Source organism: Podarcis cretensis (assembly GCF_951804945.1).
Source record: "Podarcis cretensis genome assembly, chromosome: 13".
NCBI classification, from domain to species: Eukaryota; Metazoa; Chordata; class Lepidosauria; order Squamata; family Lacertidae; genus Podarcis; species Podarcis cretensis.
Window position 1 is genome coordinate 26,762,280 of NC_137182.1, and position 14,311 is coordinate 26,776,590.

The 14,311-nt window shown below is 43.9% G+C and overlaps 1 protein-coding gene and 1 long non-coding RNA gene across 2 annotated transcripts in view; one reads left to right on the forward strand and one right to left on the reverse strand.

Annotated features, from left to right (window-relative positions):
• LOC307200378 overlaps positions 1 to 14,311 on the reverse strand; it is a 557,860-nt gene that overhangs the window by 63,804 nt on the left and 479,745 nt on the right. The gene's annotated exons all lie outside the window — the stretch shown is intronic.
• Positions 494 to 9,921, forward strand: LOC307200354 (keratin, type I cytoskeletal 19-like). Its single transcript, XM_079948922.1, has 8 exons — positions 494 to 2,455; positions 3,806 to 3,888; positions 4,461 to 4,617; positions 4,767 to 4,928; positions 5,889 to 6,014; positions 6,737 to 6,963; positions 8,606 to 8,730; positions 9,615 to 9,921. Exons 1-8 carry the CDS (start codon positions 1,964 to 1,966, stop codon positions 9,626 to 9,628), a joined length of 1,386 nt encoding a protein of 461 aa, XP_079805048.1. The 5' UTR covers positions 494 to 1,963; the 3' UTR covers positions 9,629 to 9,921.

Sequence of the window (14,311 nt, forward strand, 5' to 3'; positions counted from 1 at the left end):
AAAATGAACTCTGGGACATAGCAAGGGCAATAGTCTAATGTAGAAGTGCAGAATCTGCAGTCCTCCAGATGTTGTCAGGCACCAGATCCCATCAGATCCAGCCAGCATTACAGCTGATCAGGAATGCTGGGAACTGTAGTCCAGTAATATTTGAAATGTGGCTGGTTGTGCGGATGCCTGATGATCGTCTTCCAAAGCAACTACTCTATTCCGAACTTCAAAATGGAAAGCGTAATGCTGGTGGTCAACAAAAGAGGTTCAAAGACTGTCTCAAGGCAAATTTTTAAAAATGCATTACAAACACTGACAACTGGGAAACACTGGCCTTTGAGCGCTCCAGTTGGAGAACAGCCTTTACCAAAGGTGTCATAGGCTTTGAAGACACTCAAACTCAGGAAGCAAGGGAAAAACGTGTTAAGAGGAAGACACGCTTGGCAAATCCACATCCTCACCTCCCACCCAGAAACCAGTGTCCCCACTGTGGAAGGACGTGTGGATCCAGAATTGGCCTCCACAGTCACTTACAGACTCACTGTTAAAACTGTGTTTATGGAAGACAAGCTTACTCAGCTACGAGTGATCGCCAAAGAAGAAAAAGAAGTTAGGGGAAAGGTTTCTTTGTGACGTCCAATAATATGCTCCATTACGAAACTCTTCCCCACCCAGCGAGGAACCTCTTCCTGCTTCCTTTCCATGGGATGCTTGGGATTTGGCCATCCTTCTAGGGACAAGTACCTGAAAGATTTTGGCCTTGTATCTGTGGTTTGATTTGCTTCTCTGTTTGTTCCAAGGTGAAGCAAAGCTGGGTTGACTGAGAGGTGTTAAGACAGCGATCTTCCCATATCCCAAGGGCTGTCACATGGAAGATGATGCAAGCTTGCTTTCTGCTGCTCCATAGGGTAGGACCCAAACCAACAGATCCAAATTACAGTCATATCTTGGTTGTTGAACGCCTTGGTACTCATGTGTTTTGGAACCTGAACGCCCCAAACCCGGAAGTGGGTGTTCTGGTTTTCGAACGTTCCTTGGAAGCTAAATGTCCAATGTGGCTTATACGGCTTCTGATTGGCTGCAGGGAGCTCCTGCAGCCATTCAGAAGCAGCGCCTTGGTTTTCGATTGTTTTCGGAAGTTGAATGGACTTCTGGAACAGATTCCGTTAGACACCCAAGGTACGACTATACAAGGAAGGCGATTCCAACTAAACATTACGAAGAACTTCTTGGCAGTAAGAGCTGTTTGACAGTGGAACAGAAGGTGGTGGACTCTCCTTCTTTGGAGGTTTTTAAACAGAGGTTTAAAAGAATCTGTGAGGGATTCTTTAGCTTTGATTTGTGCATTGCAGGGGGTCAGACTAGATAACCCTTAAGAGTCCTTTCCAACTCTACAGTTCTATGGTTCTATGACGAGGGAAGCCTCCACATTCAGCTCTGTGTCTTTGCTGCTAGTTAAAGAAAACCCCAATGCTCATTAAGTAAAAATAAAATTAAAATGAAATCAAAATAAAATATCTCTAATGACAGCAGAAGGTTGCTTTGTTGCAATGGGCTGTAATTATTTGTTCTCCACTCATATTTTAGGGCTGTTTTATTTGATGATGCTCTCCAGTGAAGTGTTCAGTATGGGGCAAAGCCTGATGATTCACGGGACATTGCTGCGGATGATATTTTTGGAAGCAAGGTGCTGACGCCATGAAATGCTTCCCTCATGCAACTCAGATTTCCACAAGCAAGTTTGCCCCAGGGACAATTTTTTCTTGGCAGAGGCAGCCAGGTGAGCCAGCCCCGTGGAAGAAGAAGAGCAGGAAGACAAAGCAACACCCTCACGGTCTACACCCACGCCGCGGAAGGTATAAATAAAGACCTGTGTGGATGCCAGAATCTGCAGTCTTGTCTTCCGTATTGAGCTTTTGTGTCTTTGGGGCTTCTGCTTAGTCTTTGGGCTTCTTTCTGAAGGTCTTTCACAATGAGCTGCAGCACCAAACAGGCATCCACCATGTACACGAGAGGCAGAAGCAGCAGTGGGAGCTGCGGTGGAATCCGGGTTTCTCCGGGAGTCTCCGGGAGGTGTGCTGCCCCTGCTGTAGGTAGCGTTAGGTGTGATATGTCTGGGAGGAGCTACTGCAGCGGAGTGAGTTTTGGAGGGGGCCTGAGTGGAGGCAGCTGCATCGATGGTGGCTTTGGTGGCGGGTACACGTGTGCTCCTGGTGGCGGCGCCGCCCGCTTTGGTGGCTTTGGCATTTGCAATGATGCACCCTTGATCTCCTGCGACGAGAAGATGACCATGCAGAACCTCAACGACCGCTTGGCCTCTTACTTGGACAAAGTGCGGTGCCTGGAGGAGGAGAATGCTCAGCTCGACTGCAAAATCAGGGAGTGGTATGACCGCCAAGGTGCCCTCTGTGACCCCAAGGACTACAGCTGTTACTACCAACAAATTGAAGACCTTAAAAACCAGGTAGGACTATGTTTCCTCTGCAGCTTAGAACCAGATGTAGCATCAAGCTAAGTGAGATAGAGAGCAGGGCTCCTTGCTCTGACAGCAGAGCACTCATTCATTATTATTTACGGCAGCAGATCTTTCCAATCTGGCTTACGAAGAACGTCCAAAAAAATTCATTCTCCAAAGACTCTTGTCAAATCCCTTTATGTTCAGAACTTCATATTGTTGAATGAATGATGGTGTTTCTGGTTGGGCTTTAAAAACCATGATTTAGATAGAACCCAGAATGATTAGAGGCTGTATCATTAGATTAATGTATTTTTTTTGAAAACTCTATTGTCTAAAACAATTACAGTGGTACCTCTGGTTAAGAACTTAATTCGTTCTGGAGGTCCGTTCTTAACCTGAAACTGTTCTTGACCTGAGGTACCACTTTAGCTAATGCGGCCTCCTCCTGCTGCCGTGCCGCCGGAGCACCATTTCTCATCCCAGGATGTTCTCATCCTGAAGCAAAGTTCTTAACCTGAGGTACTACTACTGGGTTAGTGGAGTCTGTAACCTGAAGCATCTGTAACCCAAGGTACCACTGTAAATGAAAGGAGAAGAAAAGAAACAGCAGCAACTTATTTGCTGTAAGAATGGCTATATCTACAAATGTATAGATCACAAACACATCAATAAAACAAATCAAAAGTGGTATCGTGGCCCTCAATGGTGCATCTGCTGCTGTAGTGGTAAAACTGATAGAAAAAAAAGGATGTGAGGATGGAATGAGACTTAGGGATGTCCTGGCACAGAGCTGTGGGGTAATAAGTTGTCCAGATTTAGCCAGATGTTGACCCCATCTGTGTGATACATTCAAAGCATCATCATAGCACTTCACACAGCCATGGCTCCCCCCCAAGAATCCTGGAAACTGTAGTTTGTTAAGGGAGCTCAGAGCTGTTAGGAGACCTCTATTCTACTCAGAGAGTTATAGTTTTCAGAGTGGTTTAAAAGTCAATGCTCCTTCCCAGAGAACTCAGGGAATTGTAGCTGTGTGAGGGAAATAAGGGTCTCCTTACAAATCTCTGCACCCTTAACAAGCTACATTTCCCAAGATTGTTTGGGAGAACTGTGATAACACTTTAAATGTAATAGTGCAGATGGGGCTGTTCATGGATGCAGAGAGTTACAGGATGGAAGAAGCCCAAAGGTCAGTTGGTCCAATACAATCCTTCTGGTTTCGGGATGACCCTGTAAATGAATCATAGGCTTTGAGACAGTAGAATGAAAAATCAAAAACTGCAGTTTGATGCATGATGCTGTGGGCATCAAGAAGAAACAGATGGACAAGCGCAAACTGTTTTATTCCCCAACCCACAGATTATCTGTGCCACTGTGGACAACAGCAAGCTTGTTCTGGATATTGATAATAACCGGATGACTGCAGATGACTTCAGACTGAAGTGAGTCCCTCTTGAGTTGTACGAGGGGCTCTGGGTGGGTGGGGCGAATCCTTTATTTTGTTTCCCTTAAAACCTAAATATGTAGTTCCCCAAGTGCCCATAATGAGTTAGCACTCAAGTCCACACACACTTTCTCTCTCTATTGGCCCCTGTAAAACGTAAAGGGTAAAGGGACCCCTGACCATTAGGTCCAGTCGTGACCGACTCTGGGGTTGCGGTGCTCAACTTGCTTTATTGGCCGAGGGAGCCGGCGTACAGCTTCCGGGTCATGTGGCCAGCATGACTAAGCCGCTTCTGGCGAATCAGAGCATTGCACGGAAACGCCGTTTATCTTCCTGCCGGAGCGGTGCCTATTTATCTACTTGCACTTTGATGTGATTTCGAACTGCTAGGTTGGCAGGAGCAGGGACCGAGCAACAGGAGCTCACCCCGTCGTGGGGATTTGAACTGCCGACCTTCTGATCGGCAAGTCCTAGGCTCTGTGGTTTAACCCACAGCGCCACCCGCGTCCCTTTTATTGGCCCCTGTAGGGACCAACAATTCATCCTTTCCCCTCTTTTTTGGTTCTGTAGGTATGAGACTGAGCTGGCCCTCTGCCAAAATGTGGAAGCTGACATCAATGGCTTACGCCAAGTCCTGGATCAACTGACCCTTTGCAGGTCTGACTTGGAGGCTCAGCTGGAAGCCCTCCGAGAAGAGCTGTGTTGCCTCAAGAAAAACCATGAAGAGGTAAACCCTGGCCCCTTACAAAGAGATGGAGGGCCTACAAAGGAAGGGTATCCCCCTCTCACAGTCAGCTCCTGGCACTGGGAAGCACATTTAACAACACACAACAACAACAAAAACCACATTCCAATTAACTAGAATTCCTTTTTCAGGAAATCAAGGGTCTGAGGAACCAAGCAACTGGGGACGTGAGTGTGGAAGTCAACTCCTGCCCAGGCCCAGACCTGAAGAAGGTCTTGGAAGAAATGAGATGCCAGTATGAAACTATGATTGAGAACAACCGCAGAGAAGTGGAACAGTGGTATGAATGTAAGGTAGGTTAATATACTGTATGCAGCCAGGTATTGAAAGAAAAGAAGCTTGAAATCATCCATGCATATTTGGTAGGGGGTAGTAGCAGGCAGCTCTGAGCCAGATCTCACCCTTTAGGGGGAGCTGGTTTCGAACCTCTCTCCCTTCTATGTTATGTGAAGTTACTCAGAAGCTAAGGGGCTGGTGGTAGGAGAATAAGCAAGGAAAGACACACCTTCTCTTCTCCTGAGATTCTCCTCAGCCACTGGTTTGTCCCAACACCCTCATCTGGTCCCACACTGGGTTTTGGTACCCAAGTAGGAAGCACTAGTGAAGGCCCATCTACAACACAGTATCTATTGTGTTTAGGAAGGATGAATTCAAGGTGGAAGTGGTGAACTGAAGAACAAATATAACGATCTTGCCTTTTGGGCAAGATTAAAAGATATGGCTTCACCAGGTTAGGAAAGAAGAATGCTGAGAAAGGGCTGTACAAATAGAGGTAGCTCAGTTTAAAGAGAAGTATTTGGTTTAGTGAATATCGTGAACCAATGGCCACAAGTGATCCTTCAAGGAAGTGTGATTGAAAAGCAGAAGAAGGCAGTTAACCCTTAGAGTTAAGCCTCCCAGAGTGGTGGGGGAAACCCAGCCAGATGGGTGGGGTACAAATAATAATAATAATAATAATAATAATAATAATAATAATAATTGCAGACAAACTTTGGACTCATCCTCATGAGTTTTTTTTTATCTTCATGGCATATCTTTAACCTATACCCAAATTTTCTACATCCAACCAATTGGTCTTTGATTAATCTTTCTAGTGGATCTTTTGACACCCCCACCATCCTTACCTTCATCGTTTGCGGTTGTCATTATTATATCCTTTTGCTTGGCTGAAACTCATCATGAAAACAACTCAACAATTCCTCCAATAAGCCCTAAACCCCACCACCCCAATTTTGTGTTTGCTGCCTTTTCAGATGGAGGAAGTGAATCAGGAAGTCTGTAACAGCAGCAAAGAGGTTGAAGACTGCAACAACCAAGTTGTTGACCTGAAGCGCCAGCTGCAGACCTTGGAAATTGATCTGCAGGCTCAGCTTAGCCTGGTAAGTGTTTATGCGGGCAGTCCTCCACCTTGACCCCAATAAACCTTACCTTTGTATCTGCTTCCCAAAACTGTCTGAATTAGTCCCGCTAACAATACTGTCTGTGCAATAGGTATATATTACTGTCCTAAAGTAATAGTATCAGTAGCTGCTCAACAGCTATCGGAATCTGGAAGGTTTGTAGCTTTGAGGCAGATGTGCGCATGCACACACATACACCAGCTTAGTGAGCACAGGGGGTTCCATATACTTTCAGCTGTCTGGACAATTCCACATTCAGGTCCCTCTTGCATGGGACAACTGTAACCAGCAGGTGACTGCTGACAGCATTAAAAGAGAAAGTGGGGACCTGTAGGAAGAAAAGAGGCTGAGCCAAAAAGAATCCACAGTGAGGCAGGAGTTGTGGCGAAAGCAGGAAGGAAAAGGAAAAGGAGACATATTCTGTGGAATTGCCTGTAATTATTGCTAAAGTACCACAAACTATTTTAGAAAGAGCTTCCTCACACACCAAAATTTGCATGCATTATGAGCAACTGGCAAAGTTTAATCCCAGGTAAATGATATTCTCCATACACTCACCAAGTTCTCTTCTTTCCACAATAGCTCGTAGGATATTTTGGGCTCTCTCTCTCTCTCTCTCTCTCTCTCTCTCTCTCTCTCTCTCGTCTCCCCCAAACTTATTTGTGCTAAAGGTTTTGCCTTTGCGTTTTTTAATTCTTCAGAGAGACACGCTGCAAGGATCCTTGGCCGAGACCGAGTGTCGATATAACAGCCACTTGTGCGAAATACAGAACCAGATCTCTTGTGTGGAGCAGCAGCTGGCAGAGTTGAGGACAGAGATGGAATGCCAGAACCGAGAATACAGGGACCTCCTGGATGTCAAATGCCGCCTGGAACAGGAGATCCAGACCTACCGCTGCCTGCTAGAGGGAGGCCAGAATGACATTGTGTAGGTAGACCGCCAAGTTCTCGGGTTTCCCCTGTGCTTCCCCTATCATTCATGAGTGACTAGGGAGAAACCCCATGGAACAGATTTGCTTAGAACTGAAATGAATACTGGCAAATTTTTAATTCCTAAGAAAAGCCCTGCTGAATGAAACCAAAGCCTCTTCAGACCAGCATCCTGTTCTCACAGTGGCCAACCAGATGTTTACTGGAAAGCTCACTAGCAGGACCTGAGTGCAAAAGCAGACTGCTCACCACTGATTTCCAGAAATTTTGGCCAGAGCAGTGTGTGGCTTAACCACCTGCAGTGGGGCTGATGTACTGATGACCCTACTTTGCATGAGAGGCCTCTTGATCCCTAGTCTTCATATATATATATTTATTATATTTATATCCTGCCTTCCCACAGCAAGCACAAGCTGGTGTCCATAGTTCTCCCCTTTCCCATTCTATCCTCACAACAACCCTGAGAGGTAGGTTAGGCTAAGAGAAGGTACTGGCCCAAGGTCATCTAGTGAACCTCAGCGGGGATTTGAACTCGGGTCTCCCAAGTCCTGATCTGGAGTGCATCCAATCCAAATCAGGGTCCAGCACCAGTATCCTGCCAGTCCTGTCCTCGATTGCTGCTTCCCTCCTTCCCCACTGCCAAATATGTTGTTTATATTGGCATAGACGACAGAAAACAAGAGTCTGCTTAGAAGAAGTAGTCCAGCCTCGGATGACTATCTCCTATAAGCCATTACTTACATAAAACCCATTTTGGCTTAGGGAAGCACAAAACATACCATACCAATATGATTCAGTTCACATTTAAAGGCAAAACTATCAAATCTGTACTTTCCGAAGCGATACAAGAACCGAAATGCAGCCACCCCTCAAAATTCACACTTCTCTGAATCATATGACGTACTTCTCCGACCAACCAATGTTTACAAAAATGCATAGATTAGGTAAGAATGAATATATTCCTGAAAAACACACACAAGAGGCATTATATTAGAAGAAACTGCTGATAAAAAAGTGTACAGCAGTTAAAACTGCAGACAAAAATGAGTTTATTGGGAGAAATATACACTAAACAGCTGAAGAACTTTCATGACGGTTTTAAAAAAATGCAGAGAACGGGATGTGAAATTGGAAAAATGTGAAAACTGTGAGAATTGAAATGGACAGATTTTTCCATCCTGACTTGGAAAGCATCAAAATCTGTTCAAATAACACTTTAGATGATTTTATAGTGGAGGTGAAGCATGCATGGATTTGATATACAGTCATACCTCGGCTCCCAAACGCCTTGGGAGTCGAACGCTCTGGCTCCTGAACGATCGAAAACCGAAAGTGACTGTTCTGGTTTTCCAACACTTTTTTTGGAAGACGAACGTCTGATGGGGCTTCCACAGCTTCTGATTGGCTGCAGGAGCTTCCTGCAGCCAATCGGAAACCACACTTTGGTTTTTGAACATTTTGGAAGTTTTGGGTTCAGTTCGACTTCCAAGGCACCACTGTAGTTGTCTCCTCAAAACATCCCCTCATCCCCTCACTCCAGCCCTGGGTGCATGACATAAAAGCGCAAGTATCGTTAGCTTCCAATGCTGTTCACCTACTTTTGATCTCATCCAACAACCCTCTTCCCCTCTCTGCACCAGGGGCTCGAGCAGTGGCGGTTCAGGAGGCGGAGCCTGCAGGCAGTCAGGAGGAGGTGTGACTAGAACCTCCCACACGTACACGGCCTCCTCTTCCCAGTGCCAGCCTTGCCAGCCTGATGTCAAAGGTAAGTGGGGAACGATGGGGTCTCCTACATTCACCCAGTATTGAAACTTTACAGGTATTCAAGAAGGAACAAACTTTCTTTCTCATGTGGTGGTCCTGTAAAAGGGTAAAGGAGTATTGGGAAATAATTTATAATGAATCGAAAAAATGTTTAAAAGCACTTTTCGACAACAAAACCCCAGAGTCCTTTTGTTGGGGATAATTCAGATGGAAATTCCCAGGTGTGAAAAAAGGTTATTTATGTATGCCGCTACTGAGGCCTGTGTTTTGTTAGCCCCAAAATGGAAAATGAGTGAGGTCCCAACTAAAGAAGAATGGCAACTTAAGCTGACAGAATATGCTCAGCTTGCAGACTTAACATATAGAATAAGAGAACAAGAAGAACATAGGTTTAGAGAAGATTGGAAAATGTTTATTCAATATATGGGGGTGGGGATTGCATACACCTGAAAATGTTGGCAGCATTAAGACAAATTCAACAGTGCAAATAAATTTTGATGGAAGTAATAATGGAATACTGAATGGTTTAGTTTATATAAAATAGGCAGGGATTTATGCTATGCAAAACGAACCATGGAAAGAGAAGAAGGGAAGTCACTGATATTTTAAGGTTGTTGAAATAAGTATTCTAAATTGTAAAACAGAAAATTTAATCCAAATTATATATATAAACTTTACAGGTATTAATCTGTAACTTCTAGTCTAATTTAAAAACCATATGAAAACCATATGAATCCCCTAGCAAATGTCCTCTGGAGCATTGGGAAGACTCCTTCCTTTCTGCCAAGCTATCATCACCATCTTCAGTTAGGCTGCATGCATTAGCTTGAAATATTCTTTCTTTGGTCATAGCTGAAGTTTTTCTCTTTTTCCCCTACTCTCCAGGGTACAGCAGATAAGAGCTGGAAAGAGAAGAGCATCTTCTGTAGATGCAGCTATTGCAATTCTATCCTGTAAACTTTCTAAGCTCATATTGACAAGCAAGAGGAATCTCTGCCCCCCCTCCAGCTACTGAACACTATAAATACCAACCATTCACCAGTGGGCTGACCTCCAAGCTCATTATATTACTCACTTCTATAAGCTCCAGGGTATTATTAACCATGGCTAAATGTTAACCAGCATTGTGGGGTTGGTCTTGGGCATTGTGGGACTTCAATAAAGCTATGCTTCTGCCTGATGCAAACAAAAACTTTGTGTCTCTGTGTCATCATTAACATATGGCTGATCATTTGGAGTTATCTCTGTTGTTCCTTTAGATGCAGACCCCGTAATTACAGGCAACCAAAAAACCCGCTGAAATGGGTAAATATTACCTGAGCTCCTTAGACATTGGAAGAACTGCCACTAGTTATCTGTTTTATTGCTGCTGAAAGGACAGCGGAGGTGGCAGGGCTGGAGAAATTCGGTTCAACATTCGATTCCAGAATGCATTAACTAGTGTAAAGCATGCATATAACTGCATATGTTGATGAAAATGGCAGACCATGGGCAATTGCTTCTCAAAAATGTGCATGTTAGTCAAATCTGCATACAAAAACCTGTTTATTAGGGGTAATTAACTCTGAAACAATGAGGAGTTTTCTTGAATTTCTTTATTATAATTGCTATTTTTGCAAATTGCTGTGGCAATGTGGTGAACTGAATTTAAGATTAAGAAAACAAGAAGCATACAGGACCTGGATTTGACAGATTTATGCAGATTTATGCATCCCAAATAGTTACTGGCCCAGTAGCACCCAGGAACTTTGAGCAGGTGCCAGGATCTACTGTCTGTGGTGGCACTGACACTTTGCCTGGTTGGGCTGATAAGCCGCTATTTTAAAAATTTCCACAATGCTCCAGAGTGATGCTACATTGGGGGCGTTTAAAATGGTGACCCACCGTCACCCACTTCTGCTGCCAGGTAAGGCGGTCTACTGACCAAGGAACAAATTCACCAGAGGACAATTTGACAAGGAGCCGCTCAACCCTGGAGCCAAATCTGTTTGGAAGCATAAACCCCTGATATCAGACAACACCCCAAGCCACTTAAATGGTATCAATTTCTTTTTTAAAAAAATCTATTATATGATATGGTTTACAACATGGGTAGGCAAACTAAGGCCCGGGGGCCAGATCCGGCCCAATTGCCTTCTAAATCCGGCCCGCAGACGGTCAGGGAATCAGCGTGTTTTTACATGAGTAGAATGTGTGCTTTTATTTAAAATGCATCTCTGCGTTATTTGTGGGGCATAGAAATTCGTTCGTTTCCCCCCCCTTCAAAACATAGTCCGGCTGCCCACAAGGTCTGAGGGACATTGGACCGGCCCCCTGCTGAAAAAGTTTGCTGACCCCTAGTTTAGAAGGTGCAATGCACACACACAAACTCCACTTTTAGCAGATTATTTAGAGAAAGCAGAACTGCAAACACAGAATTAAATCATTAGGATTTTTGTGGTTAAAAGAATGGCTTAGCAAACTGGCTTAGCAAGAAATGCTGGCGAATGTTGATAAGGCTTGCCAAAGCAGCACGCTTAACATAATGCTGGTTTCAGAGGACAGGTTTCCAAAGTTGAGAAATATCAGCCAGAATTGGCTGGCTTTTGATCTCGAACTTCACAATGCAGCATTTGGTACGGACTGACAGGTTCTATCCTTGGTCAGAGAGACCACTCGAAATAAGGCAAAGGCAAGAGAAAAGGAGGAGCAAGTTTGAGGAACAAAGGCAGGGTGGAAGCAGAAAAAAAAGTAAGTCCAATCCTCTCTGACTCCAAAAACATCGAAACCCTTTGAAGGACCACACAACATCATTACTAGCCAATCCCCTTCTTTCTTGTGGCGGCCTTTATGAACGAGAACAAAGAAAGATGGAGAGGTGATGAACTTGGTGTTGCAAAGGAGCTGAAGGAAGAAAATAATTTAATAAAGTTAATAAAAGCATAAAAAAGTATTTTACCCACATGTCCGAGCCATTTGCTTGATCTTTTTTTTTTTATGTCACAAAAATATTACTGATAAATTGTGAGACATGGAATTCTCATATATTTATTGTGCCTCTCCCTGAATATTATACTGTGTAGCTCTTTTCTCATGGGTCCCTGCAAAATATAGTTTCTATTTCCACCCCAGGCCAAATTCCTAGTTTTTAATAAGGTTTCCTAATTATGTTTTTTTCTCTCTCTAAACCATTTAAGGTACCACACGTGTATTATCTCAGCAATCTTTGCAATTATAATTCAAAGTATGCAGGTACGGTTTCCCCATTTTACAGATATGCCAGACCTCACAGAAGTGGATCCATTTCTTCCCTGCCTCTGACTTTGTGATGTTTCTTCCACCTTCATTTATACTCGAAGGCTTCATGCGCAACAAGGGTGGAAGATGTAATCTTCCAGGAAGTTATTTTAATGACTCAAGATTCACACGCTGGCACTGACTGGTCATTCTCCGTTTCCCCTTTAGAGGGCGCTCTGCTGCCAGCCTCAACAAGGGCGTCTCTTATTTCATTTTTCTAGAGGCTTCAAGCTGTGTTCCAAAACATGTGCTTGCTTTTTAGTGTGTTTTGCTTTGCTAATTAGGGGATTAAGTAATCTTTGGCTGCCTGGCAAAAATGTGCTCAATTATAAATATGCCTGAATGTGGGTTTAGCATATTATTTGCATTCTTTATTTTTCTTTCCTTTTCGTGTTTGTGGGGAGGGAATCCAGTTTAGTATTATAGCAGTGCAGGAGGGCATCCCTTGTAACCTTTCCACTTAAATGGTTATTTCTATAAACAGGTGGTTGTAACCTTGGTCATAAGGTAAAGGTAAAGGTAAAGGTAAAGGTAAAGGGACCCCTGACCATTAGGTCCAGTCGTGGCCGACTCTGGGGTTGCGGTGCTTATCTTGCTTTATTGGCTGAGGGAGCCGGTGTACAGCTTCCGGGTCATGTGGCCAGCATGACTAAGCTGCTTCTGGAGAACCAGAGCAGCGCACGGAAACGCCGTTTACCTTCCTGCCGGAGCGGTACCTATTTATCTACTTGCATTTTGACGTGCTTTCAAACTGCTAGGTGGGCAGGAGCAGGGACTGAGCAATAGGAGCTCACCCCATTGCAGGGATTCGAACTGCCGACCTTCTGATCAGCAAGTCCTAGGCTCTGTGCTTTAACCCACAGCGCCACCTGTGTCCCTAACCTTGGTCGTAGGTTGTTGTAAAGACATGCGCAACCCTTTCCATTGCTGCTGCTGCTGCTTGTATTGTTGTTGTTATTTATATAGAAGAGAAGTGGCTAAGCTTTCTTTCACCTGGTTTGCCCTTGCCCAGTCCTCTGGGATGCCAGTGGTGGGTGTGGCCAAAAGTGGGTGTGGCCACCAGGGATGAGTGAACCCGTCAAATACATTTTCTATCACTTTCTCATTTTTCCAGTTCCATTCTCCAGATTTCCAAATCAGTTTGCAATTAAGAAGAAGAAAAATCCCATGAGCATTCACTCATTCACTCATTCAGTATGTAGCCCTATACCCACAGGCCTCAGGGAGGTTACAACATAAAATCACAATATATAAACACATTTTAGTGTGAATTTCTCCCAGTTTTCACATTTAGACACGCAATCTGGCCTAATATATTGTATGTACTCAAGTCTAATGCACCATGAAATCTAATGCACACCCCAATTTTCAGAACCTTGAAACAAAAAAAGAGAATTTGCTGGTGAATGTAAATGCACCGTCAGATCTTAATAGCACCTTGATTTTCACAACATGATTTGGCCGAAAAAAAGGTGCACATTAGATCTGAATAAGTACAGTAATTTTTTAATTTTTTTTTGCAAAGCATCTTCCTCTGATATAATGCATTTTAGTATGCTATTTTCACTCATATTTACTTTATATGCAAGTTCAGCATGGCATATGAAATTTTGTAAACATTATTTGGGACTCAGCTACATTACTCAAAAAAACATCATTTTGAATGCTTTTTAAACATGCAACACCAGATGGTGCTGGAGAGCAAAAAAAAAAAGTTATTTGTGATTTTCAATGGTGGTTTTCCCCATTTGTTAAAATGATTTAATTTCTGACTTATTTAAAGCAATTTTTTTTAGCTCAGCCAACTGCATTGCAAAATTCAGGGAAGTTTGAGTTTTGAAAGGTGGCTGTGTTTTGGATCATGTATTGTTTCAGAAAGTGCAAATGAAGCAGGTTCAGCTTTAAGTGTGAACTAATCTGAACTTCTCCCTCAACGCTATTGATCACCCAACACTCTCCCATGTGCACCCACTCGCACAGACAGAGCCCCCCCCCCACAGCTGATCTGTGCAGATCTGATGAGCAGGAAGTGCAGAATTCACATCCCCGTCAGGGCACTGTTCTGGGAAAAGGTATTTAAGTGCCTCCAACAACCACAGCACCATGTGCACTTTATTTCTCCCTGCCTCTGTGCTGCCTCCTCCAAGGTCTTGGGGGTCCACAAAAAATTACTTCAGGGTAAAGATCAGGCCCTCAGATTGGGAGTGAGACGTCCCTGATTTAGACTTTTGGTTAATATCCACCCAAGATTGCCAGATCAAGATCCTGAGAACATTTTTGTTCCTTAACCAGTGTGGTGTAGTGGT

Excerpts from the sequence above, each read along its gene's own strand:
- LOC307200354 (XM_079948922.1), top strand. The coding sequence starts at position 1,964 with ATGAGCTGCAGCACCAAACAGGCATCCACCATGTACACGAGAGGCAGA. Across the intron at positions 4,618-4,766 it reads TCAAGAAAAACCATGAAGAG|GAAATCAAGGGTCTGAGGAA; the intron begins GTAAACCCTGGC and ends TTCCTTTTTCAG. Across the intron at positions 6,964-8,605 it reads GGAGGCCAGAATGACATTGT|GGGCTCGAGCAGTGGCGGTT; the intron begins GTAGGTAGACCG and ends TCTCTGCACCAG.